The sequence below is a fragment of the Halichoerus grypus genome, chromosome 4 (assembly GCF_964656455.1).
Source record: "Halichoerus grypus chromosome 4, mHalGry1.hap1.1, whole genome shotgun sequence".
In the NCBI taxonomy this organism is placed as follows: Eukaryota; Metazoa; Chordata; class Mammalia; order Carnivora; family Phocidae; genus Halichoerus; species Halichoerus grypus.
The window spans coordinates 74,159,503-74,186,631 of NC_135715.1; the positions used below are offsets into that span (position 1 = coordinate 74,159,503).

General features: G+C 37.9%; 1 protein-coding gene across 1 annotated transcript in view; it reads left to right on the top strand.

Moving 5' to 3' along the window:
* Nucleotides 1-3,192: 3,192 nt before the first annotated feature.
* Nucleotides 3,193-27,129, top strand: part of LOC118541633 (phospholipid-transporting ATPase IB-like) — a 158,438-nt gene continuing 134,501 nt past the window's right edge. The window contains 6 exon segments of the mRNA XM_078070016.1: nucleotides 3,193-3,293; nucleotides 12,037-12,136; nucleotides 16,197-16,295; nucleotides 17,673-17,718; nucleotides 18,354-18,394; nucleotides 21,550-21,623. Coding sequence (XP_077926142.1) covers nucleotides 3,193-3,293; nucleotides 12,037-12,136; nucleotides 16,197-16,295; nucleotides 17,673-17,718; nucleotides 18,354-18,394; nucleotides 21,550-21,623 — 461 coding nt within the window.

Sequence of the window (27,129 nt, forward strand, 5' to 3'; positions counted from 1 at the left end):
TTCATATTTGCTTTTACCTGTAGCACTACCAATTCTGAGCCATTTTGAACTGACAATGCTTGAGATTTCTTGGACAACTCTGGTGATGCCAATTTGGGTCATTCTGCTAGAAACCTCCCTCCTTCCCGTCATTCTGTCTCTCATTCTGTCTCTCATTCTTTCTCTCATTCTATGTCTGTCTGTCTCTATGTCTGTCTGTCTCTCTCATTCTGTCTCTCTCATTCTGTCTCTCTCATTCTGTCTGTCATTCTGTCTGTCATTCTCTCTCCTTCTCTCCTTCCTCAGAATGATACCAAGGCAACTTTCTCCAAAGCCCTGTGGGAGTGGTTGAAGGATAATGGAGCAGCATTCTTTCTACTTCACTCTGGCCCTGAGATGAATCTGTTTGACTATGGGGTTTCTCAGAGTCTCCATCTTGGGCACAACCTGAGCCTTGACTTAAATACCCCCTGTTTCCCCACAGCTAACTTTAGTATTAATTGGCAAATTTCTTCAGGAGAAAAGTGCTTTTTGAATTTTTTGCCTACTTCTCTTGATTTTTGTTTTTGATTAAAATTTGACTTGATAATAGCTACTATCTTGCCTAATGAATTTAAACAGCTTTTTTTCCCTTAAAAGTCAGCATTTGAAGCTATTTCAACAGAGAGTTTGGTCACAATAAGATGGCCTACCATTATCTAGATCCTTATTTTTATATCCAGAGAAATAATACTTTTTCTGGATATATATATATTTCTGGATATATAATAAAAAATACTTTTTCTCCAGTTCTTTATCTTCTGTGCTCTTTTTCATTTCATTTTGCTTAGTTTTTTTTTAAAGCTTTTATTTATTTGAGAGGTCTGGGTGGCTCAGTTGTTAGGCGTCTGCCTTCGGCTCAGGTCGTGATCCCAGGGTCCTGGGATCGAGACCCGCATCGGGCTTCCTGCTCAGCGGGAGGCCTGCTTCTTCCTCTCCTATTCCCCCTGCTTGTGTTCCCTCTCTCGTTGTGTCTCTGTCAAAAATAAATAAATAAAATCTTAAAAAAAAAATAGAGATTTTATTTATTTGAGAGAGAGTGAGCACACAAGCAGGGGGAGCGGCAGGCAGAGGGAGAGGGAGAGGGAGAAGCAGGCTTCCCGCTGAGCAGGGATCCCGAAATGGGGAGGTGGGGGGGGTGGGGTTCAATCCTAGGACCCTGGGATCCGAAGGCAGCTGCTTAACCAACTGAACCACCCAAGTGCCCCGCATTTTGCTTAGTTTTCTATAGTCTGTGCAGGACATGCCTCTTTTCAGCTGTCTGTTGTGTAGTTGCTTCTAATGTGGCTTTCCTTTTTCTTAAGATATTTCTCTCTCATTTCTTTTCTGAGCTCTTTCAGGTCACATTAAAAATTCTTCTGCAGTTTCATTATCATGTTAAAAAATATTTTTGTATTTCTTTTTTTTGACCTCTTGTTTCATAATGGCCATATTTAATTTCTTTTACAGGAAATGCATTTTCTCTGTGTTTTGTAACAATTCTTTTGATGTGCAAACAAGAATTTCCTTTGTCTTTTGTTCCTTATACTGTGTCATTTTTTTGGGCAAATGGCTGCATACTTTTTCATAGATTCTGTGCCGGCTCATTTTTTACTATTACTCAATTTTAGGGACCCACTCTAACAGATCAGTTATTTGCTGAAGAGACATGTTGGTGTAGCGGGAGGCACCTAGTGTGTGAGCTGGGACATTAGCTTAGGCCTTAAAACTAGGATTCTTGGTCACCAGCACTCTTCTCTCAGGTAGCTGGTTAGCAGGTAGCCTTGAAGATCACAGGTGTCTAGTCAGGTGATTTGAGCTTTATTTATTTTCATCAGCAGCTCCTTAGTTAACTATCACTCACCTTTTGTTTCTTCACCCTCACACATGGATGGGTTGTTAGGGAAATGCTTGAAGAGAAATAGCTAAACTAAACATCAATGATGGTGGGAAAGTTCCTTTACTCCAGGATCTGAATATCCATGTCAATCCTGCACTACAGGACTTTCGGCAAGTCTGAGGAAATCTGAGCACATGGACTGGCACAAAGATGCTGTTACTGTTGAGAGCATACTTGCCTCTGTTTCTCATCAGAAACAAATGGGACTTTCCTTGGCCCCTTGGTCAAAAACCTCATTCATTTTTGGGTTAGGAGATATCAAAGCAAACATTACCTGGACAAAGTTAACCAGGCAAGGAATACTTGATTAAAGACTATTGCAATAGGGGAGAGAAAGTGAACTCACCTCAGCTGAAACGAAAGATGGGAGAGTTTATAAGAGCTGGGGTGGGGAACGTGGGGATTGTCATTGGCCACTCGTGTCTGCCAACTGGCCTTGCCCAAAGAATAAGTACATTTTCTCTCACCTTCATGACAGGAGGGAGTTTTATCCTTGGAGCAAGGCACCCCCTGAAGTTAGGCTCCTACCTTACCATGGAGATCTTCTCTGATGATTACATTTCGGAGACATCCCAGGTCCTTGAGAAAGGCATTCCCTGGATCTTAAAGCTGGCAAGGGGCTTTTAAGGATGTTTTTATACATTTCAAAGGGAGTAGAGTAAGAATTTACAGTTAGGTATTCTAAAGCAAATGTTTTATGTTAACAAAAAGGAAAGGGAGTTCAGGGGTCTATGGATAAGACATCTGTTTAAAATTAAGTCAAACTGAGGGGAGTGTTCAGACCATCATGGTCAGGGGCTGCTCTCTGGTCAGGGAACTATTGCTCTTCAGCCAAGACACTCTCCCCTCCCTGTCCCCCAGCCCTCTTCACCTTCTCCCCTCCCCTCTCCTCTTTCTGACCCAGCTGCTGGGTCCTATATCACTGCTTGGTTCCCAGTCTCCTCCCTGGGCAGAGTGTCCGTGCCCACCCAGAGCCTCTGGGGCTGGGGAGGGGAGGGGAGGGGGCTGTGGGAGCTGTGAGGGAAGTAGAGCTGCCTCCCCCAATGCAGGGTGGCAGGGGAGGTCTAGGGGGCCCAATCCCTGGAGAAGTGGATTGGGTAGATGAGGAGCTGGGGGCTGAGAAAGCAGCCTGTCTCCAGGGGACTCACAGGCTGAAGTGCCCGACCAGAATACGCAGTGCGCTTCCTACTGTCCCTGGAGCCTGACTTCATTTGCATTTCTGGGTAACATCCCTGTGCCTTCTTGATGCAGGACCTGTCCATTTCTCTTTGGGCTGTCAGGAGGTGGAGGAAAAGATGGGCTGGCAACAGTCTCTGCAAGAATCAGATGTGTCCAAAGTCCGCACCATTTACCGCAATGAACCCCTTAGGAACAGTTTCTGCAAAAACTCAATCAGGTGAGAAGTGTGTGTCGCTGGGAGGAGAGGAAGGAGGAAGAAGATGTGGTCCTCACCTGCAAGAAACACTTGGTGTGGATGCTTCAGGCTATAACAGTTGTCTCAGGCCTTGAGAAACTTTGAATTCTCAAGTTCACCACCAAGAATAGGCTGTGTTTTCATCTCACCTTCAAGGTTTCTTTCTCTGAGTTGGCCTCTCCTCTCACTTGTGCCTGTTCATGGCAATACCAAGCAGCACACTGTCATTTGGGAGCTCTCTTTAGTATACCTACCTATGAGGTAAAGTGCTTTCCAGTGAAATCTCATAGATCTGCTGAGTTGTCCACCAATATCCTATATTAGGGAATTGAGCGTTTGGCTTCTTTTTTTTTATTGAAGTTTAGTTAACATACAGAGTTATATTAATTTCAGGACTACAATATAGTGATTCAACAGTTCTATACATTACTCAGTGCTCATCAAGATAACTGTACTCTTAATCCCCTTTACCTATTTCACCCACCCCCCCCACTCACCTCCCTCTGACAACGACCAGTTCATTCTCTGCATTTGAGTCTGTCTCTTTTTTGTTTCTTTTTTAAATTCCCATATGACTGCAATCATATAGTATTTGTCCTTCTCTGACTGACTTATTTCACTTAGCATTATACCCTCTAGGTCCATCCATGCTGGTGCAAATGGCGAGATTTCATTCTCTTTTATGACTGAGTAATATTCTGTTGTATATATGTGTTACACCTTTACCCATTGAACTATGGATGGACACTTGGGTTGCTTCTATATCTTGTATTGTAAATAATGCTGCAGTAAATAGAGGTGTGCATGATCTTTGTGAATTTGGGTTTTTGTTTTCTTTGGATAAATATCCAAAGTGTATTACTAGATCATATGGTAATTATATTTTTAATTTTTCAAGGAACCTCCATAGTGTTTTCCACAGGGGCTGCACCAATTTGCATTCCTACCAACAGTGTGCAAGGGTTCCTTTTTCTCTATACCCTTGTTATTTCTTGTTTTTTATTTTATTTTATTTTAGCCATTCTGACAGGTGTAAGGTGATATTTCATTGTGATTTTAATTTGCATTTCCCTGATGATTAGTGATGTTGAGCATCTTTTTGTGTATCTGTTGGCCATCTGTATGTCTTCTTTGGAAAAATGTCTATTTAGGTCCTCTGCCCATTTTTAATCAGATTAATTGTGGGGAGGTCTTAAGTTGAATAAGTTTATGTATTTTGGATGTTAACCTCTAATTGGATATATCATTTGCAAATATCTTCTCCCACTCAGTAGGGTGCCTGTTTGTTTTGTTTATGGTTTCCTTCACTATGCAAAAGCTTTTTATTTTAGTGTAGTCCTGATAGTTTAATTTTGCTTTTGTTTCTCTTGCCAGAGAAGACATATCTAGAAAAATATTTCTACGTTCAATGCCAAAGAAATAACTGCTTAGGAGTTTTATTATTTCAGGTCTCACATTTACATATTTAATCCATTTTGAGTTTTTTTTGTGTGTGTGTGTGTGTGTAGTGTAAGAAAGTGGTCCAGTTTCATTCTTTTGCATTTAGCTGTCCAGTTTTCCCAGTACCATTTCTTAAAGAAACTCTTTTTCCCATTGTATATTCTTGCCTCCTATGTCGTAGATTAAGTGATGGTATGTGTGGGTTTATTTCTGGGTTCTCTATTCTGTTCTATTAATCTATGTGTCTATTTTTGTGCCAGTACCATACTGTTTTGATTACTATAGGTTTATTGTACATCTTGAAATCTGGGACTGTGATATGTCTAGCTTTGTTCTTCTTTCTCAAGATTGTTTTGGCTATTTGGGGTCTTTTGCAGCTTCATACAAATTTGAAGACTTCTAGTTCTGTGAAAAATGTTGGTGTTTTGATAAGTATTGCTTTGGGTAGTATGGACATTTAAAGAATATTGATTCTTCCAATCCATGAGCACAAAATATCTTGCTATTTGTTTGTGTCATCTTCAGTTTCTTTCATCACTGTTTTATAGTTTTCAGAGTACAGGTCTTTCACCTCCTTGATTAATAAGTTTATTCCTAGGTATTTTACTATTTTTGGTGCAATTGTGAATGGGATTTTTTTTTCTTGATTTCTCTTTCTGTAACTTCGTAATTAGTGTATAGAAACACAATAGATTTCTGTACATTAACTTTGAATTCTGCAACTTTACTAAATTCATTTCTCAGTCCCAATAGTTTGGTGGAGCTTTAAGGGTTTTTCATATATGGTACATCATCTGCAACTAGTGATAGCTTTTCTTCTTCCTTATCAATTTGGATCCCCCCCCCCTTTTTTTTTCCTGTTTGCTGTGGCTAGGACTTGGTGGTACTATTTTGAATAAAATTGGTGAGAGTCGACACCCTTTTCTTGTTTTTGATCTTCAAGGAAAAGCTCTCAGTTTTTCACTGTTGAGTGTAGTGTTAGCTGTGGGTTTTTCATATAAGACCTTTAGTATGTTGAGGTACGTTTCCTCCAAGCCTATTTTGTTGAGAGTTTTTATTAAGAATGGATGTTATATTTTGTCAACTGCTTTTTCTGCACCTATTAGGATGATCATATGTTTTTATCCTTTTTCTTGTTGATATGATATATCACTCTAATTGATTTGCAAATATTGAACCACATTTGCATCTCTGGAATAAATCTTACTTGATCCTGATTCTTTTAATGTATTGTTGGATTCAGTTTGATACTATTTTGTTGAGGATTTTGGATCTATTCTCATCAGGGATATTGGCCTGTCATTTTCTTTTTTGCAGTGTCTTTATTTGGTTTTGGTATTAGGGTAATGCTGGCCTTGTAGAATGAATTTGGAAGTTTTCCTTCCTCCTCCTCCTCTTCTTCTTCTTCTTCTTCTTTTTTTTTAATAGTTTGAGAAGACTATATAGTAACTCTTTTTCAAAAGTTTGGCAGAATTCACCCGTGGAGCTATCTGATCCTGGACTTTTGTTTGTTTGGAGTTTCTAGGTTACCAATTCAATTTCAATATTAGCAATCTGTGTGTTCAAATTTTCTATTTCTTCCTGCTTCAGTTTTGGAATATTGTATGTTTTTAGGAATTTATCCATTTCTTCTAGGTTGTCCAATTTTTGGCATATAATTTTTTCATAATATTCTCTTATAATCCTTTGTATTTCTGTGGTGTTGGTTATTTCTCCTCCTTCATTTCTGATTTTATTTGAGTCATTTTTTCCTTGATGACTCTGGTTAGAATTTATCGATTTTTATCTTTTTTAAAGAACCATTCTTGGTTTCATTTATTTTTTCCAATGTTTTAGTCTCGTTTTATTTATTTCTACTCTAATCTTTATTGTCTCCTTCCTTCTACTAGCTTTGGACTTTATTCATTCTTTTTCTAGCTCCTTTAGGTGTAAGGTTAGGTTGTTTGTTTGAGATTTTTAAAAAATTTCTTGAAGTAGGCCCATATCACTATAAACTTCCTTCCTTAGGTTTTACTGTGTCCCAAAGATTTTGGAACACTGTGTTTTCAATTTCATTTGTCTCCATGTATTTTTTTATTTCTTCATTGATTAGGTGTGTGTTATTTAGTCTCATGTGCTTGTGTTTGTTTTTTTTTTTTTAAGATTTTATTTATTTATTTGACAGAGCGAGCACGAGTGGGGAGGAGGGGGCAAGGGACAAGCAGGCTTCCTGCTGAGCAGGGAGTCAGACGAGGGGCTCAATCCCAGGAACCTGGGATCATGACCTGAGCCTAAGGCAGAAGAGTAACTGACTGAGCCACCCAGACACCCCATGTTTGTGTTTTTTACAGTTTTGTTTTTTTTTTTGTAATTGATTTCTAGCTTCATATCATTTTGGTCAGAAAAGATGCTTGATATTATTTTTTTTTTTGCAAATATTAGCATTTTGCCACATTTGTCTTATTATTCCTTCTCTCTCATATATATATAATTTTTTTTCTCTCTGTAGTCTTTCTCATACACACACACACATACATATATATCACACATTTTTTTTCTGAACAATTTGAGATTGGATTGCAAATATGATGCCTATTTACATCAGTGTGTGTTTCCTGAAAATAAGACCATTTTCCCTTATAGACATAGTATAATTATAAAAATCAAGACAGTAACATCAATTTGATATTATTATCTAATCTATAGACCTTATTTAAATTTTACTAATTACTAATGTCTTTTTTTATGTTATGTTAATCACCATACATTACATCATTAGTTTTTGATGTAGTGTCCCATGATTCATTGTTTGTGTATAACACCCAGTGCTCCATTCAGTATGTGCCCTCTTTAATACCCATCACCAGGCTAGCCCATCCCCGCACCCCCCTCCCCTCTAGAACCCTCAGTTTGTTTCTCAGAGTTCATAGTCTCTCATGGTTTGTCTCCCCCTCCGATTTCCCCAATCTTCTTTTTTTTTTTTTTTTTGAAGATTTTATTTATTCATTTATTTGAGAGAGTGAGAGAGAGAGAGAGCACATGAGAGGGGGTAAGGTCAGAGGGAGAAGCAGACTCCCTGCCGAGCAGGGAGCCCGATGCGGGACTCGATCCCGGGACTCCAGGATCATGACCTGAGCCGAAGGCAGTCGCTTAACCAACTGAGCCACCCAGGCGCCCTCCCCAATCTTCTAAATTTACGAAGACTTGTTTTGTGGCCTAACATATGATTTACTCTAGAGAATGTTCTATGTGCACTTGAAAAGAACGTGTATTCTGCTGTTTTGGATGGAATATCCTGTTTATATCTATTACGTCATTCTGGTCTAATCTGGTTCACAGCTACTGTTTCCTTGTTGATTTTCTCTCTGGATCATCTATCCATTGATGTAAGTGGAGTGTTGAAGTCCTTTACTATTAGCTGTATCACTGTCAGTTTCTTCCTTTATTACTGTTAATGTTCGCTTTTTGTGTTTAGGTGCTCCTAGGTTGAGTGCATAGATATTTACAATTGTTATATCCTCTTGTTGGATTAATCCCTTTATCATTATGTAGTGTATTGTCTCTTGCTATAGTCTTTGTTTTAAGGTCTATTTAGTCTGATATTAGTATTGCTACCCCAGTTTTTTTTTTTTTTTTTAAGCTCCCATTTGCTTGGTATGTTTTTTCATCTCTTCACTTTCAGGTCTTTGGGTCTGGAGTGAGTAACTTATAAGCAGCTTATGGATTATGTTTGTTTATTATTGTTTGTTTTTATCTATTCAGTACCCTATGTATTTTGATTTGAGCATTTAGTCCATTTACATTTAATTATTGATAGGTATTTACTTACTGTCATTTTGTCAATTGTTTCTGGTTGTTTTGTAGTTCTTCTCTGTTCCTTTCTTTTCTTGCTCTTTTTCTTTGTGGTTTGATGGCTTTCTTTAGTGCTATGCTTGGATTTCTTTATTTTTTGTGTAACTATTATAGGTTTTTGATCTATGGTTACCATCAGGATCATTTATATGAAATCTTATGTATTTAGCACTCTATGCTAAGTTGATAGGCACTTAAGTTCAAACACATTCTAAAAGCACTAAATTTTTACTTCCCCCTCTGTTTTATGTATATGATGTCATATTTTATGTCTTTTTATTTTGACCAGTTTTTTTGGAAGGTAATTTTACTACTTTTGACTCTTTTTAATAAATATTTTATTTATTTGAGAGATAGAGATAGAGATAGAGAGGAAGCACAAGCAGGGGAAGGGGCAGAGGGAGAGAGAGAGAGAGGGAGAAGCAGACTCCCCAGAGCCTGACGTGGGGCTGAATACCAGGACCCTGAGATCATGACCTGAGTCGAAGTCCAATGCTTAACCAACTGAGCCACCCAGGCACCCCACTACTTTTGTCTTTTAACCTTCATAGTCACTTTTTAAGTGATTCATCTACTACCTTTACTATGTTTGCTTTTACCTGTGAAATTTTTTCCTTTTGTACTTTTCTTTTAATTATGGCCTTTTCTTTCCACTTAAGGAATTTCCTTACACATTTCTTGTAAGACTGCCTTAGTGGAGATGAACTCCTTTAACTTTTGTTTGTCTGGGAAACTCCTTACCTCTTTTTCTATTCTGAATGGTAACCTTGCTGGATAGAATATTCTTAGTTGTAGGTTTTTTTTTTTTCTTTTAGTATTCTGAACTTTTGGTCTGCAGTTTCTGCTGAAAAATCACCATATAGCTCTTTATGGGGTTTTCCTTGTATGTAACTCTCTGCTTGTCTCTTGCTTTTTAAAAAATTCTCTCTTTATCATTACTCTTTGGCATTTTAATTATTATATGTCTTGGTGTAGGTATCTTTGGGTTCATCTTGTGAGGGACTCTCTCTGCTTCCTGTATCTTGATGTCCCCAGATTAGAGTCGTTTTCAGCTATTATTTCTTCACATAAATTTTTTGCCCCCTTCTCTTTCTCTTCTTTTTCTAGGATCCCTATAATGTGGATGTTATTACACTTGATGATGCCACAGAGTTCCCTTAACCTATTTTCATTTTTTTATTATTGATTTTTCTTTTTTTTAAAGATTTTATTTATTTAACAGAGAGAGACACAGCGAGAGAGGGAACACAAGCAGGGGGAGTGGGAGAGGGAGAAGCAAGCTTCCCACGGAGCAGGGAGCCTGATGCAGGGCTCGATCCCAGGACCCTGGGACCGTGGCCTGAGCTGAAGGCAGACGCTTAATGACTGAGCCACCCAGGCGCCCCATTATTGATTTTTCTTTTTGCTGTTCAGCTTGGTTGCTTTCCATTACCCTGTCTTTGAGATTGCTAATCTGTTCTGCATCCTCTAATATCCTTGTGGTTCCCTCTAGTGTATTTTTTATTTCTGTTATTGAATTCTTCAGCTCTCACTGGTTTTTTAATTTTTTCTGTCTCTTTGTTGAAGTTCTCACTGAGTTCATCCACTCTTTTCTCAAGTCCCATGGGTATCTTTATGATCAGTACTTTGAATTTTTTTTATCAGGCATATTATTTTTGTTTCATTTTGGTCTTTTCCTGTGATTTTTGTCTTGGTCTTTCATTTGTGACATACTCTTCTGTCTCCTCATTTTGTCTAACTCTCTGTGTCTATATCTATGTATTAGGTAGGTTGCTTACATCTCCTGGACTTGAATATACTGGCCTTCTGTAGAAGAGTGGTGCCCTATAGTGCAATCTCCCTTGGTCACCAGAGCCACATCCTCCAGGGGTGTCCCCTCTGTGGGCTGCTTGTACCCTCCTCTTATGGTTGAGCCTCAATTACCTTAGTTCAGCCAGCTGCAATAACCCACCTTCTGTTTGTGCACAGGACAGGGTTTGCTCCCTGCACTGTGGAGAGATCTGTCTGTGGCTACTGTGGGCTTGTTGGTGGGCAGGGCCAGAAGTCAGCCTAGCTGTCTGCAAATAGCCTCTCTGACACAGCTGCAGATGCACAGTAGGGCAGGGCTTGCTTTCTGCATAGCCAGCTAAGAGGCCTGGCTGCAAAAACTGTGGGCATGTTGGTATGTGGGGTTATCTCTCCCTCTTTCCAGAGCAGGAGTCACTTTGAAGTGGTTCTCGTCCCTGTGGGAGTTGCTTGCAGGGTGTGGTGGGGCAGGAGCTGTTTTGGTAGGATGCCTGCTGAGGAATCAAGCAGGTTGGATGGGGTGGGTCCACAGGGGAATGCTGGGGTGGGGCACCCTAATGCTAGCAAGGTAGATGAAAAGTATTTCTAGCTCCCACAAACATCTGGCTATCTAGGCTGAGGAAGGGAAAGAGAAATGGCCTCTGCCAGCACTCTTGTTCCTAGAAAAATCTCATGCAGATTCCTGCTCCTTCAGCATACGTTTTAACATTAGTAAATAAATCTCCTTCCTGTATACCCCATGTGCTTTTCAAACTGCTGCTTCTGTGTCAGGTCTTGGGCTGAGTTTAGTATACTGGCTCTTTAAGGGCAGGGACTCAGCTTTCTCTCTGTCTCTGGCTCTCCCACAGTTATGCCTGCTGAGTTTTACAGCTCTTGGATTGAAGCCCTGCTGGTTTTCAAAGCCAGATTTTTGGGGACTCATCAGTGTGGGTCCCCAAGTCTGGGGGTGCCCTGTGTGGGATCAGATCCTCCTGCTTCTTGGGACTTGTGCTGTCCTCCCCCCGCCCCCACCCCGCCGTTTGTTGTTAGTTGTGCCAGGAATTTGGTTCCCAACTGCAACTCTGCCCCTCCTGCCCTTTTTGGTGTGGCTTCTCTGTGATGGAGCTGTTATCTCGGTGTGTTTGTGGGACAAGTTGAACTCTGGATCCTCCTATTCTGTTGTCTTCCCAAAACTCCTGGTCTTTCTGATTTTAAAATATAGTAGATTCATTAGAAAACAAGAAACACACCTGTGATGATTTTCTTTGTCCATGACATGGCGTAGGCATTGGGGGTGGGGTGGGGGGGAGGTTGATGGATTTAAGATAACTTTTAGTGATAAAGAACCTGTGAGGGAGAGAAGGGAGAAAAATTGGTGACTCTTATTATCCTTGAACTATAAGATGAATGTTTAGAAGTTTTGTTACCAGAATTACAGGGCATTAGAAAATGTGGAATACATCTTGCTTATCTACTGTATTCATAGTACTTAGTTCCTGAAATGGAGAAAATTCTTTCTTTATCCTGACATTGTTTTCAGATAATAGTGAATGTTTTTAAAAATGGCAAAAAAATCTTTAGAAAAGAGTCAGCGTTTTATAACAATATTTTATCTACTTCTGGGTTTTCCTTTGGTGTTTTTAGAGTTCACAGTGTTAACTGATAATGATATTTTTCTTTTTACCTACAGCACAGCCAAGTACAGCATGTGGTCATTCCTCCCTCGATATTTGTATCTGCAGTTTAGCAAAGCTGCTAATGCTTTCTTCCTGTTCATTACTATATTGCAGGTAATATTTCTGAACACATTATTAGTTTAAGCTTTTTAGAAAAGAAAATATGAAAAGCTCATTTAGCTGAAATAAGAATTTGATGTAGAGAATAAATTCAAACACTGTTAAGAAGAGAATTCTCTTCTTACAATATTTAAGTTACTCAATAAGACCCATTTTTGGGCTGAAAAACATGTTTATGCCCAATATATGATTTGGTCCACAGTTCTTCCTAATTTAGATCACTAATGAGATATTATTGGACCAACTTCTATAATTTATGCCACCTCCATGATAGGATAATTTTAATATATTTAAAGGAATAGTTTAAAGAAAGTCCAAATGCTAGTTTAAAATAGCTAATTTTCTTTTCTTTTCTTTTTTTGTATTTCAGTAAGAACACTTAATGTGAGATCTACCTCCTTAACAATTTTAAGTACACGATATAGCAGTGTTAACCACAGACATCTGTTCTACAGCAGATCTCTAGGACTTACTAATTTTGCATAACTGAAACTTTATGCTCAGTGAATAACAACTCCTCATCTCTCCCTCTCTCTAGCCCCTGACACCATTTCACTCTGATTCCATGAATCTGACCATGTTAGATGTCTCATATAAGTGGACTTATGCAGGATTTGTCGTTCTGTGGGTAGCTCATTTCACTTAGCATGATGTCCTCAAAGTTCATCCATGTTGTTATGTATGGCAGGATTTCCATCTTTTTAAAGTCTGAATAATATCCCATTGTATATATGCCACACTTTCTTTATCCAGTCATCCATCGACAGACATTGAGGTTATTCCCATATCTTGGCTATGGTGAAAAATTCTGCTATGAACATGGGAGTGCTGCTATGTCTCCAAGATCCTGATTTCAACTCTTTTGGATAAATACCCAGAAGTGGGATTGCTGAACCATATGGTAGTTCTATTTTTAATTTTTTGTAAAAGCTTCATATTACTTTCTATAACAGCAGCATCATTTTCTATTCCCACCAGAAGTGTACAAGGGTTCCAATCTTTTCACATCCTCACCAACACTCGTTTTTTTTGTGTGTTTTGCTAATAGCCATCCTAACATGTGTGCGGTGATATCTCACTGTGATTTGGAATTTCATTTGCATGATGATTAGTGTGATGTTGAGCACCTTTTCATGTCCCTCTTGGCCATTTGCATGTTGTCTTTAGAGAAATGTCTATTCAGGTCATTTGCCCATTTTGATTGGATTATTATTTTTTTTTCCTATTGAGTTGGAGTTCCTTATATATCCTTATCAGATCGGGGGGGCTTCAAATATTTTCTCCTATACTGTAGGTTGCTTTTTCATTTTATTGATGGTTCCCCTTGCTGTGCAGAAGCTTTTCAGTTTGATGTAGTCCCACTTGTCTCTTTTTGCTTTTGTTGTCTGTGCTTTTGGCATCATATCCAAGAAATCATTGCCAAGACCAATGTCTAGAAGCTTTCCCTCTGTTTTCTTTTAGGAATAACGTCTTCTCAAAACAGTTAAATTCAAGACTTTCCGTATTTTGGTTTATTCCTATTTATTCAACCTTATTTTCATCATGAACCCTACAATCCAGCACAACCCAAGAGGCAAGCCTCCTCACAATTCCCCAATTTTCTTCCTATCTCTAGACCTTGGTTCATTCTATTACCTAACCCAGAAGACACTCATCTGGCTATAATCTATCCATTCTCTTAAAGGCTCAGCTCAAATTCACCTTCCTTCAAACTTCACAAAATGCCATAGTCCATCTTCATCTTCTGTAGCAATGATCTGTGCTATATGTTATAACTGATTTTATTTTTCCTGGAAAACTGTAAATTCCTTGAATAGAAATAGTGCCTTCAAAATGGCCAAGCTTTGGGATAAGAATTTAGTGAATTTGTTGAATTGAACTTAAACAGAAGACAGGCATTAGTGAACATTTATAGAGGTCACCATAAGTGTGTACCAAAATTTGTGCATGGAATTAAGAATTCAAGGATGAATTATTAGAGCTAGCTCCTACCTTTGGAGAGCTGGTAGTCTTAACATACAAATACTTTAAGAAATATTTATAAAGTATTAGGGGAACACAGCGTCCTTTGGGCTTGAGGGTGAGTGGTTCAGGAAAACCTAGTGAAAAAGATGACCTTTGAGCCAAAGATTAGAGGAGGAGGAGTCTAACAGTAAGCAGAGGGGCAGCGGGAGAAGAGAAGGCCTTTCAGGCGCAGGAGACTGTGTGAGCAAAGGCACAAAACGGAAGCACTGGTTGCCTTTTATAGGAAACAGGGACAAAGAGGCGGGAGGGAAAGAGGTAGAATTTTCTCTGAGAACATTTTATGTATTTTCAATTGTGAAAAATTTAAAGTATTAAATTTTTTCCTAGTGTATGAAATGTTCTAGGAAACAGCAAAAATTTTGTTTGGAGCATAAGGTGGAAAAGAAGCTAAAGATGTCAGCTGAGATCAGGTTATAAGAAGCTTAGTGTGCTACATTCAGAAGCTTGGACTGTATTCTAGGGATAGGAAAAAGGCAGTGACAGTCAGGAGCTAGAGTGAAGCGACCAGCTCTGGTTAGGCTTCACCGAGGGAGAGACGAGAGAGGCCTGCGAATGACAAGACTGGCTTGGAGGTGCCCTGCAGAGAGAGATGGAGAGGACGGGCAGATAGGAGTTATAGGAAAGACAGATTTAATCGATAGCCTAAGCAATCCTAAAATTTCTCCCCTTCCTCTTCTGGTTCTCAAATTGTATTGTATTGTATTGTATGTATCTTATTTATTTTGTTTATTTTGTTTATTTTATTTATTTAATTTAATTTTCAATTTAATTTTTATTATTTTTTATGTATTTATTTTTTGTGTGTATTTATGTAGTTTTATCTTTTAATGTATTTGTTTATGTAATTTTTAATGTATTTATGTAATTTTATTTCTTATGTATTTATGTAATTTTATTTTTTATGTATTGATGTAATTTTATTTAATTTTAATTTAATTTTATTTTTTAAAGATTGTATTTATTTACTTGAGAGCGAGAGAGAGAGAGAGAAAGAGCATGAGCAGGGGGAGGGGCAGAGGGAGAGGGAAAAACAGGCTCCCCGCTGAGCAGGGAGCCCCACTCTGGACTCATCCCAGGACCTGAGATCATGACCTGAGCCAAAGGCAGATGATTAACCAACTGAGCAGCCCAGGCGCCCCCTCGGACTGCTTTTAAAGTAACTATAAGAATCATTGAGAGTTTCAAAATAAACACTATTTTGCTACACAAAGAAATAATAAGCAAGCAGGAAATAAGGCAGCATAGAGAGTACACACAGGCCCAAGTCTGGAAATACAGGGCTAAGAACTGGTCTAAATCTGGAAAACTAAAGGGTCCAATCTAGGACCTCACCTACCCTTCTGTCCATCAGGAAACTGCCACAGCCTGTTTATCACTTTATTTCTCATTTATTTATTTATTTAGAGAGTGTGAGCAGGGGCGAGGGGGGCAAGGAGGGGCAGAGGAAGAGAGAGAATCTAAAGGCTGGCTCCACGCTCAGTGAGGAGCCCCATGCAGGGCTCAATCTCACAACACTGAGATCATGACCTGAGCCGAAATCAAGAGTCAGACACTTAACTGAGCCACCCAGGCGCCCCACTTTATTTCTCATATTTTAAACAGTGGGGGGTAGACCCAGAGTGCCTTCCACCGGAAATTATAAGAAATGTTATTCACCTGTGCCTCCAAAGAAAATTTCTCTTCTGCCTCAAAAAGAAGATTCAGTTAACTGACCTTCTGGATTTAACTATTTTGAAAGGATGCTGTTTTAGACATTTAAGTTTTTAACTATTCTTTTCAAAATGTGACAAAAGTATTGGAAAGGTGACATAATGACCGAAGTGTTAAGAAGTTGCACTTTGCCATAATGTAATGTTTAGTGTCCTGCTTCAGGGAGGGTTTTGATATGCTAAGAGTCTCCCTCCTCTTTTTATTTGACACTGTGGGTTGTTCTTATGTCCCGGGTATGCCACTAATAGCCTGACTTTTAGTGTTAAGCAAAATATAAGAGTCATCATAAGATTCATGGTCACTCTGATTGTTTTTGCAGCAAATTCCAGATGTGTCTCCAACAGGAAAATATACAACTCTCTTGCCTTTGATGATTATTCTTATGGTTTCTGGCATCAAAGAGATTGTAGAAGATTATGTAAGTTTACTGTTAGTGAAATGTTCTCAAAACTACTCCCTTGAGTAGAAGAGGCATGGTTGTTGTTGTTGTTGTTTTCAAGCTTCTTGTTGGAACTGGTATAATTTTTTAAATCTGTAGTTGATGTGAAGAAACAAATTAAAGTTTTAAGATTTCAAATCTTAAATTATGTGTGTGTGTGTGTGTGTGTGTGTGTTTATTTGAGAAACGAGTAGGACTTAATTGTGGTCATCAGATATATCTTTGAGGCTATAATGCAACCAGAAAATCCTAACGGGCTAAAAAGTTCAGGAATTGTGCAGTGACTTCATTTCTCCTTTAACCTTATCACAGATACAATTTCTTTTTTTTTTTTTTCAAGATTTTATTTATTTGTTAGAGAGAGAGCACAAGCAGGGGGAGGGGCAGAGCAGGCAGAGGGAGAAGCAGACTCCCGGCTGAGCAAGGAGCCCAACGCGGGATTTGATCCCAGGACCCTGAGATCATGATCTGAGCTGAAGGCAGACGCTTAACGGACTGAGCCACCCAGGTGACCCCACAGATACAATTTCACATGAGCCTACAGATTTTAGCAGTGAAGGAAGAGAAGAGAGGTATTTAATATTGTTTTCTGTTTGTTCTGACCCTACCTACTACAGCTGGGGTCACTCTCGTAGAGTCCCCTTCCTCCTCACTCACAATCCTAATGCTCATTTTCCAAAATTGCTAGCTATTGTTATTCCTATGTTTCTGCCTCGTTCCTTCATATCTTGAAAAGACAAGTCATCAGTAAAATCTATTTGGTTTCTGGTCTTTTGATTGCTTTATAATATGAAAGAATTTTTCAAACTTAATCAAAAGCCTTGAGCTAAATTGGGGCATAATTCAAGATTGCTAATTATGTGTTTAACTGGAAAGATAGTCATTGAAAGCAACATATAATATGCTGACATTTTAAGTAGCACTTCACTATGTAGGAGGCCCTGTATTGTATGTATTTATGTGTATGTGTGCACGTGCGTGTGTGTATTCATTTACACTGAGGCACATACTGGTTCGTGACCTGACATGGCTACATTCATAAGAGGCGGAGCTGGAATGTCAACCAAGGTAAGCTGTCTCTAGGGGCCGCACACTTAACCACTTTGCTATACTCCCTCCCTTAGATCACATCTTAATTGAGAGAGTCGGATAAGAGCAAAACAAAATTGAAATTAGTTATAGCCAAAAAAAAAAAACCCACAAAAAAAACAACCCCCCCAAAACAAAAAAAAAAAACCCAAATCCTTTACAATCAGGTTTGCTGCCTCTATTCTTTCCTAAACCTACTATGACTTGTATTATGATGTGAATTATTCACTTTGAACTTTTAACATAATGGATTTTTTTCTATAACAGAAACGACATATGGCAGACAAATTAGTTAACACAAAGACCACGATAGGTAAGATATTAGATTAAGCTTTTATTTGCTTTCACTATAAAAAATATCTAAATTGACCAAATAGATACACGTACTATGTTTCATAACGTTTCATTATTTAAAGAAATATAGAAAACAAAGAACAACCATTAGGAAACTGTTTCCTATATGTGAGAATCATCAATTATGTTAATTAGAATAAAATAAACAAAATTGGAATATTTGGGATATGAGCAATTCTTATGTCAATAAAAAAGATCTGAGTGTTACATAGTCTCTCTCAGTCATAGTTTTGATATGTGGTATCTTTGTAATTGATTAGAAATATATAATGTTGCTTTCGGGCTATCAGCCAGTATTTTAGCATGTAACGGCAAACTGTTTTCTCTTTAGGATCGGAAGTAACTTAACATAGCTTTACCTAACAGTCATCTATCTATCCTTATGTTAAGTTACATTATATTATACATATTGCTCTGTTTTGGTGCAGTGCATGTGAACACAGTTTACATATTTTTCCAGTTTATATCAAGGTTAAATTAATAAGGACAGTACTTTATAAAGAAACACATTTAGTTTTTTGGAAAAATATCTTTTATTATTTTGGACTTTACCTGATGCAATTGTTACAGTTAATATAATTCTATGTTTTCCAGTGTTAAGAGAGAATGCATGGAAAATGATTATGTGGAAAGAGGTAAGAATGTATTTTAAGTTAGTAATAAGCACCTACCATATTTAGAGTTACAGATTTTTATGTCTGAAACATGTCTTCAAGAACTGTCAAATCATCCTATTTTGTAGATGAGGAAGGAAGTAGAGGATCAAAGGGAATAACTATTTTGCTCAAGGTCACACAGCCTGAAAGTGGTGAAAATAGGCTTTGAATTTAAGTCTGTTTGGTTGGAAGTCTACATGCTTTCTAATGTGGCTCAGTGTTACTTTTGTGTCATTGACTGGAATATTTAAAGACGATGCTTCACAAACTGTTGCTCAGGGTACAAGGCAACTTTTTTTTTTTTTTTTTAATTTTATTATGTTATGTTAATCACCATACATTACATCATTAGTTTTTGATGTGGTGATCCACGATCCATTGTTTTCGTATAACACCCAGTGCTCCATGCAGTACGTGCCCTCCTTAATACCCATCACTGGGCTAACCAATCCCCCCTCCCCCCTCCCCTCTAAAACCCTGTTTGTTTCTCAGGTCCATAGTCTCTCATGGTTCATCTCTCCCTCCAATTCCCCCCCCGCATTTTTCCCTTCCTTCTCCTAATGTCCTCCATGTTATTCCTTATGTTCCACAAAGAAGTGAAACCATATGATAATTGACTTTCTCTGCTTGACTTATTTCACTCAGCATAATCTCCTCCAGTCCCATCCATGTTGATGTAAAAGTTGGGGATTCATCCTTTCTGATGGCTGAGTAATATTCCATTGTATATATGGACCACATCTTCTTTATCCATTCATCTGTTGAAGGGCATCTAGGCTCTTTCCACAGTTTGGCTATTGCGGACATTGCTGCTATGAACACTGGGGTGCATATGGCCCTTCTTTTCACTACATCTGTGTCTTTGGGGTAAATACCCAGTAGTGCAATTGCTGGGTCATAGGGTAGCTCTATTTTTAAATTTTTGAGGAAATTTAACTGTTTTCCAAAGTGGCTGTACCAACTTGCATTCCCACCAACAGTGTAAGAGGGTTCCCCTTTCTCCACAACCTCTCCAACATTTGTTGTTTCTTTCCCTGTCCATTTTTGCCATTCTAACTGGTGTAAGGTGGTATCTCAGTGTGGTTTTGATTTGGATTTCCCTGATGGCTAATGATGATGAACATTTTTTCATGTGTCTGTTAGCCATTTGTATGTCTTCTTCAGAGAAGTGTCTTTTCATAACTTCTGCCCACTTTTTGACTTGATTATTTGTTTTTTGGGTGTTGAGTTTGAGAAGTTCTTTATAGATCTTGGATACCAGCACAAGGCAACCTTTATATGGAGACTACCTCAGGGAATATTTTCATGAATATTTGCCCTTGGGATAGAGGTTAAAGGCATAGTGGGGCTAGATACTTTGTCCTCATCAATAATTCATTACTGACCAGTGTAAAATTCCTTTGAACACTAATTGTAAGAGTGTTTTGATTTCTAAGTATCATCAGTATGTCTTTCCCTGAGAGAGCTAGAGCGGGTGAGTCAACCATGATTACATTTTGCTCCTCTCATTGGGACTAAGAGAAAAAAGTCCCTGAGAGGTCCACTCCATTCCTGGTTGGCAGAGTCTCAGGGGAGAGGGTTGGTGAGAGACAAGAGGAGAGGAGTGAGGCTGCAGCGGGGGGAGGGGGGCTTTCTGTGCAGAGGTGATTGCGTGATCTGAGTTTTAATTTACCCCCAGTGTCTTCCACTGGAAGAATGAGTCAAACAGAGCCAAGGACCAGGAATTATCCCTCTGACTCATTTTACCACCTGTACAAGCAAACAGAGCACTTTACACATCAGGTGCTTACAAAAGGAAAAGGGAGTTGATTTGGGGGTCCTTTGGGCAAAAGAGAAAAAGAGTTTGTAAGAGATGTGCTGGTCATAAGCACCCTTAGGGTAATGACTGCCTGCTATCACTTCCCTGGGTGCATAATCTTCTGCATCAATATTGTTTCTTGGGGGGAAATCTAGTTTTAATTACAAAGTCTCAAGCTTATCTCATTCTAGTCATTGTTAGATCTTGCTGTAAGTTAGTTGTTTATATAAGTTACAAATGCTTTATTGTTCACTGCATTGTGACCTTGATGTAAGTTGTGAATGTTTGTCAATCCTTTTTTCTCCCCTACTGTTGCACGTGTTCTCAGCATTTATAGACACTTATAGCATTTAAGGTTCTCTCCTCACTTTTATCCAGAAGTATTTAATTAAACTTTGTTCAATTAATGAAGATAGAAATGATCTTTATAATCATTATATATAAAAAAATAGTCTCCTTGTTCTCTTCCTCCTCAGAAGTAAATTATTTTTTTCAATATAGGTCCAGAAATTGGTTTAGGAAAGAATTTTACCCCCAACCTCCCCCCCCCACCCTGCTTTTCTAGCTGCCCAAGAAGGGCCTGCCAATTTTAAGTGTTGTGTCCTCAATACCTAGCACAGTGTAAATGCTCAAGGGGTTTGTTAAAGAAAATGTACACAGGAAGAAAGCATCAGAAACTCATATTGCTTTCTTCAGGTATTGTTCCTAGTATTTACATCTCTCTTAGTTACAAGTTGGAATTCATTCATACATTCAGTCAACAAATATTGATTGATTGATTGATTGATTGATGGAGGGAGATGGGCATTTTTTCTGTTCTACATGGACCTCACAGAGCAGCAGAGAAAAGCCCACCATTAGGCAAGTGGTTACAGCCTGATGTGTATGAACAGCACACAATCGCAAAAATAGTACTATCAATAGGTCTGTTTGGATTTCTCAACCTAAGCACTATTTACATTTTGGGCCAGAAAATTATTTGTTGTGGGGGGCTGTCCTGTGCATTGTGGACTGTTTAGCAGCATCCCTGGCCTCCATCCACTTGATGCCAGTAGCATCATCCCCTAAAACCCCAAAGTTGTGACAACCAAAAATGTTTCCGGACATTGCCAAATGTCCCTGGTGGGAGGGGAGGGCAAAATAGCCCCAGATAAGAATAACCATTTTAGAGGAATGACTCCCTCCAAAAATAAAATTGTTCTAATGTAGCTGAAGTTTCTTAGCATGGCTCCAGGATTTTCACATCATAATTTTTCTTAAGAATATTTGACACATTTTGACTCTATTTTTGCTTTTTAAAATTGATGCTTCTGTGATTTCTCTCCTGGTTTTATAGGTAAATGTGGGCAACATTGTGAAGGCCTCAAATGGGCAGTTCCTTCCTGCAGACATGGTTCTGATTTCTTCTAGGTTGGTTATGATAGTGGGCATTTAAGGAACTTTTTTTTTTTTTTAGATTTATTTATTTTAGAGTGTGTGGGGGAGAGTGGCAGACTGGGAGGGAGAGTCTCAAGCAGACTCTGCATGGAGCCCCACTCAGGGCTTGATCTCACGACCCTGAGATCACAAGCTGAGCTGAAACCGCAAGTCAGGTGTTTAACAGATTGTGCCACCCAAGCTCCCCCACTTAAGGAACTTCTATTCTGAATTAGAAATTTTAAGAAAACCAAAGGCCTACCCATCTCACCGCTTTCTGCATCCCTCTCTATTATAGATCAGCAAAGTTTTACTGCAAAGTAAAGTTGCAAAACCTGCAAAGGTTTACTGTAAAAGGACTGATAGTAAATATTTTCAGCTTTGCAGGCCATGCAGTCTCTGTTGTAGCATCAGAAGCAGCCATAGGCAACATGTAAACAAATAGGTGTGGCTGTGTTCCAATGAAACTTTATTTGTAAAAAGAGGATTTAGCCTGGATTTAGCCTGTGGGCCATAGTTTGCTGACAGTTATTCTATACTTTTATTATCTTTAATTTCCCTGGACATATTTTCTTCTAGCCTAATTGTTAGATTAATTCTATCCCTCCTGTAATTTCTATAGACATTCAGCAAAATTTAAAAAAATTATGCTTATTATCATATATTAATCTCATGGCAATTCTGAGATGTTCCCATTCTATAAATAAAGTGACTCACACAGACAGTAAGTGATCTTTTCAATACCATTAAGTGGGCTCATGTGAGGCCCAACTTTAAAAACACAGCCTGTGTTCTTTTTGTAGAACTATATTGCTTTATTCATTGGCCATTTTAGAGGAAACTTACACAGAGACTCCCTACAATGGGTATTTCCTTTCCATTAGGTCATGTCTGACCACCTCTCCATATGCTTCTATGTTGGGCCCCCTGGGGAGCTCAGCTGTCCCCTCCTTCATGTTCTCTGTAAGGAGAACATAGTCTCGGGCGTCTGTGGGTAAGGGTGGCTATAGTCATGAACACAGCTGCATCTGACATGTTGGGTAAACTGTTTCCCTAGATCAAGTCATAATCATCTCCAAGTGATAAAAATGTTCCTAGCCTTCTAGACACACATCATCTTGGAGTATGGAGAGATTTATTGGGAAGAGAGATTTGTTCTAGACCATTGTCTAAGCTTCTGGAAAAGCAGTAATGCCAACACTAGCTCTTATTCCTACCAGATGCACTTTGTTCTTTTGCCATCAGTGCATTAACCCACTGGGCAAAAGAACTTACTGTTGCTGATAGGTTTCTCTCTTGGGTTTGGTTAGGAGTATAGGGTTGACCACAGGAGCTGGAGATGTACCATAAAGGGCTTTGTTTTTATAACTTCTACATTATTTGGATATGCGACTTTCTTTGCCTCTTTCCCTCAAAAAAGTACTACTTATATGGAAACCAGTCTTTTTTTTTTTGGAGTAGGAGAGAAGTAGGGGGGCAGATAAAAAAAAGTCATTATTCTTGGACTTTTTTCTGGCAGTTTTACAGATGATATTTTTCTAAGTTTTCACCCTGCCCCCACTAAACAGCTTAGATACACACACACACACACACACACACACACACACACACACACATCCCAATGCTTCTTTGATTGGGCATAAAAGTAAGAAAACCAAATTGAGTCCCAGAATGAAGTGAGATCCTAAGAACACTGAAAGGTAATCCTGTGTCAGTAGAGGCTTTTTCCCTGAGTGTTTCTGGCAAACCCCGAACACCATAAGCTTCCATTTCATTGAGCATAGGAAGTAGGCGGTTCTTGCATAAAGCTGAGAACTACATACACCCTTAATTAAGGGAGAATGAAGACTAAAAACCACCATGCTGTAGGGGGCAATAGAGAAATGTGCTTGTCTTGACTTCGGCTTAGGGTGGAGGGAAAATTGTAAGATTCAAGTTGGCTCATGAAGATGTGATCTCTGAATTCACCTTGCCTGTGTGCTGAAAAAATTTTAAGCAGAGAGTTTAATGTGATCATGGAAAATAAAGAAGAAACCTCTAATTAGGAGATAAAACAGAATGGAAAAGGTAACAGTCCAAAAGATAATGGCTGACAGTTTCTCAGAATTTTTGAAAGTCTGTCCCTTGGATTCATTGGGCTTCCTGGATCTGAAGCTAGAACTAAATAATAGGGAACATCAGAGTAATTTTGAGTGTGATAATCAGAACTATACCAAAGGTGTTCATATTGTTCAGAATGAGAGTGAAGATATCGATTGGCTAGAAACCTTAAACTCTAGATATTTGTCTAAAAATTTACTTTAATATCTAAATGATTAGACATAGAATATATAGCTTTCAGCCATATCAAGGGGGAAAATTATTTGAGAAAAAGGAAAAGCCCTCACAAGTAACTAAAAGAATAGAAAAAAGGCAAAAAGAGGGAGAAATAGAATGCACTTAATCAGGTAGTAGAATAAATAAAAATACATCATCAATAACAAAGCAAATAGATTTCAGAAGTTAAAGAGAGAAGACTATAAAATTGTCCAGCTATATGTTGTTTACAAGAATTTCACAAAACACAAGTGCTCAGGGAGATTGAAATGAAAAAATACATACAGAAATAGTAAAGAAAAGTCCAGAAGAGATGGTATCACCATTAGATAAAATAGACTTTGAGGCAAAAAGCATTATTTGAGATAAAGTGTCACTGGAGAAAAAGAAAAAAAGCCATTTCATAATAACAGTTTTAATTCACGGAGAAATGATATAGGTTAAACATAAAGAAAAAAACTTAAACATCTATAAGAAATTTACAAACCCAACATCATACTGGGATGTTTCAGTATTTGCTTTCAGGAATTGATCAAATGGAGAAAAAAGTCAGTATGGAGGTAGAAGATTTGAAAAGCGAATGACAACCTTGAAATGGCATGTATAGAAATTCTTGGTGTATTGTACCAAAAAGCAATATATAGATACGCTTCAAGCACAATTAGGAACATTTGTCAAAATTGTTAGGACATAAGAAAGAATCAAAAGATTCTAAGGGACTGGTAGTCCACAGGCCACTTGCTCTGACCATAATGCTATTAAGTTTGAAATCAATAATAAAAAGATAACTAGGAACTTTATATGTTGGAAATAAAGCATGTCTCTAAACAATTCGTGGGTCAAGGAGGCAGTCATAATGGAAGTTGGAAAATACTTAGATTTTAGTGGTTATGAGAATACATCAAATCTCCTATGATACAGCTAAGTTGATAGACATTTTTAGCTTAAAATGCTTTCATTAAAAAAGAAATGCCAAAAAAATGAGCTAAGAATCTAGTCTAAGAAGTTAGCTACAGTACAAAAGAATAAACTCAAATCAGGCATAAAGAAATAATAGAGAAGTAGAAATTAATGAAAAAACAATGGAGAAGATCAAAATGGGGAAAACTTGCTTCTTAGAAAAAGACTAATAAATTAAAGTTCTGGTAAGATTAATCAGGGAAGAAAAGGAAAGGCACCAGTACACAATACTACAAAATTGAAAAGTTGATATAATTATAAGTGCATCAGAGATTAAAGAAATGAGAGGATCTTATGAAAGTTTTATAATCACATTTTAGCATTTAAATGAAGTGCATAAATCCATAATATACTTACCAGAACTTATTCTAGAAGAAATATAGAACCTGAATGGTCCTATAATCATTAAAGATACTATGTAGGTAGTAAAAAAAAACCCCACAAAGAGACTCTCAGGACCAGGCGTTGTAACTGGCAAATTCTATCACACACTCAATGTAGAGAAAATACCAATCTTCCCATAAATTGCTCAAAGTAACAGAAAGAATACCCTCTGATTAATTTTCTGAGGCTGGTGTAATCTTGACACAAAAATTTAAAGACAGAATGATAAAGGAGATTTACAAGTCCATTTTGTGGTTAATTTTAGTATAAAAATGTTAAAACCTGACAATATAAAAGATGGTAATATGATCAAATGAGGTGCATCACAGGAATGTAATTTGTTTTTATAATAAGGAGTCGGACTCCATTTTTGGATGTTTGCTGACAAATTTTAAACCTCCCCTCCTCTTCCCCTCCTGCCACACATCTGGGCTGGTTGACAGGAAAGCCTCGGTGTTCCCTCCTTTGGCACCTTGTAAATAATTAACCTTCCCACTCTTTTGGTGTGTTTGTAATATCAGTTTTGACACTCAAACCAAATCTTGGGTGGGGGGTGCTTGATCCTGCTTCTGAAGGGTGACCACAACAGTTTCATTATTAGGAAATGAAAGAATTGCACTTTAGTGCATTTTCACTTTGGTAGATTAAAAGGTAAAAAACATGATCATATCAATAGAAGCATTTCAAAATATACAACATTTGTGATAAAAGCTCCTAGAAAATGGGGCGCCTGGGTGGCTCAGTCGTTAAGCGTCTGCCTTTGGCTCAGGTCATGATCCCAGGGTACTGGGATCGAGTCCCGCATCGGGCTCCCTGCTCTGCGGGAAGCCTGCTTCTCCCTCTGCCCTGCTTGTTTTCCCTCTCTTGCTGTGTCTTTCTCTGTCAAATAAATAAAATCTTAAAAAAAAAAAAACCTCCTAGAAAACTACCAATAAAAGGGAACTATCTTAACCCAATCAAAGGAAAAAACTTGTATCTATGGAGTAAAAAAAAAAAAAAATAAAATTCTCATTATTTGTAGATGACATTATTGTATACAACCCCCCCCCCCAATTTTTATGGATTATAAGTGACCAATATATTGCTTAGTGATACACATAAATGTAGTAATGAAATTATAAAGAGAAGGGAATGATTATCACAAATATTAATATAGTAGTTATCTCTGGGAGGAAGAGAAGAAAATGCAATTGGGGGACCTTTCAGGTACTATAAATAGTTTCTTCTCTTGTAATATATATAGCAATAAAACAGTATTTTGTTCTCAAAATATAACATTCATTCTATAAACTCTTTTGGATATATATTTCACACAAAAAATAAAATTTTATTTTTGTTATCTTTCAAATCTGTAAGAGATACATATAAAATTTACTAAAATTCACTTTGTTTGAAAAATTAGTCTTCTATATTAAAAATTAAAAGTAGGAACCACCTTTATGGTATGAATATCTCATGATCAAATTTAGAGACAAAATTTTTTTAAATAGGGACTATTGATCTAATGGAAAAGCTTTATCATTTGGAACAGATCTTTTCTATTTGTTTTTGGTTCACACTTCTCTCAGGGAAAAAAAAAAGCTTATGATTCCCACATGGTAGTTGTAAAAATAGAAAGATAAGAAGGGAGAAAATATGCTTTGAAAGTAGAAACACCAATATAAAGTTCTAAGCCAGTCGGGGCTTGAACAAAATCATGGTAATATGATTGCTAGACTGAGTACATTTGAGTATTTCAAATTTGGAAGAGGAGTTTCACAGGCTTTTAAAAAAATTTAATTTTTTAGAATAGCTAATTCACACATGCGTTTCAAGTTTTAAAAGTGAAAAAAGACATCCA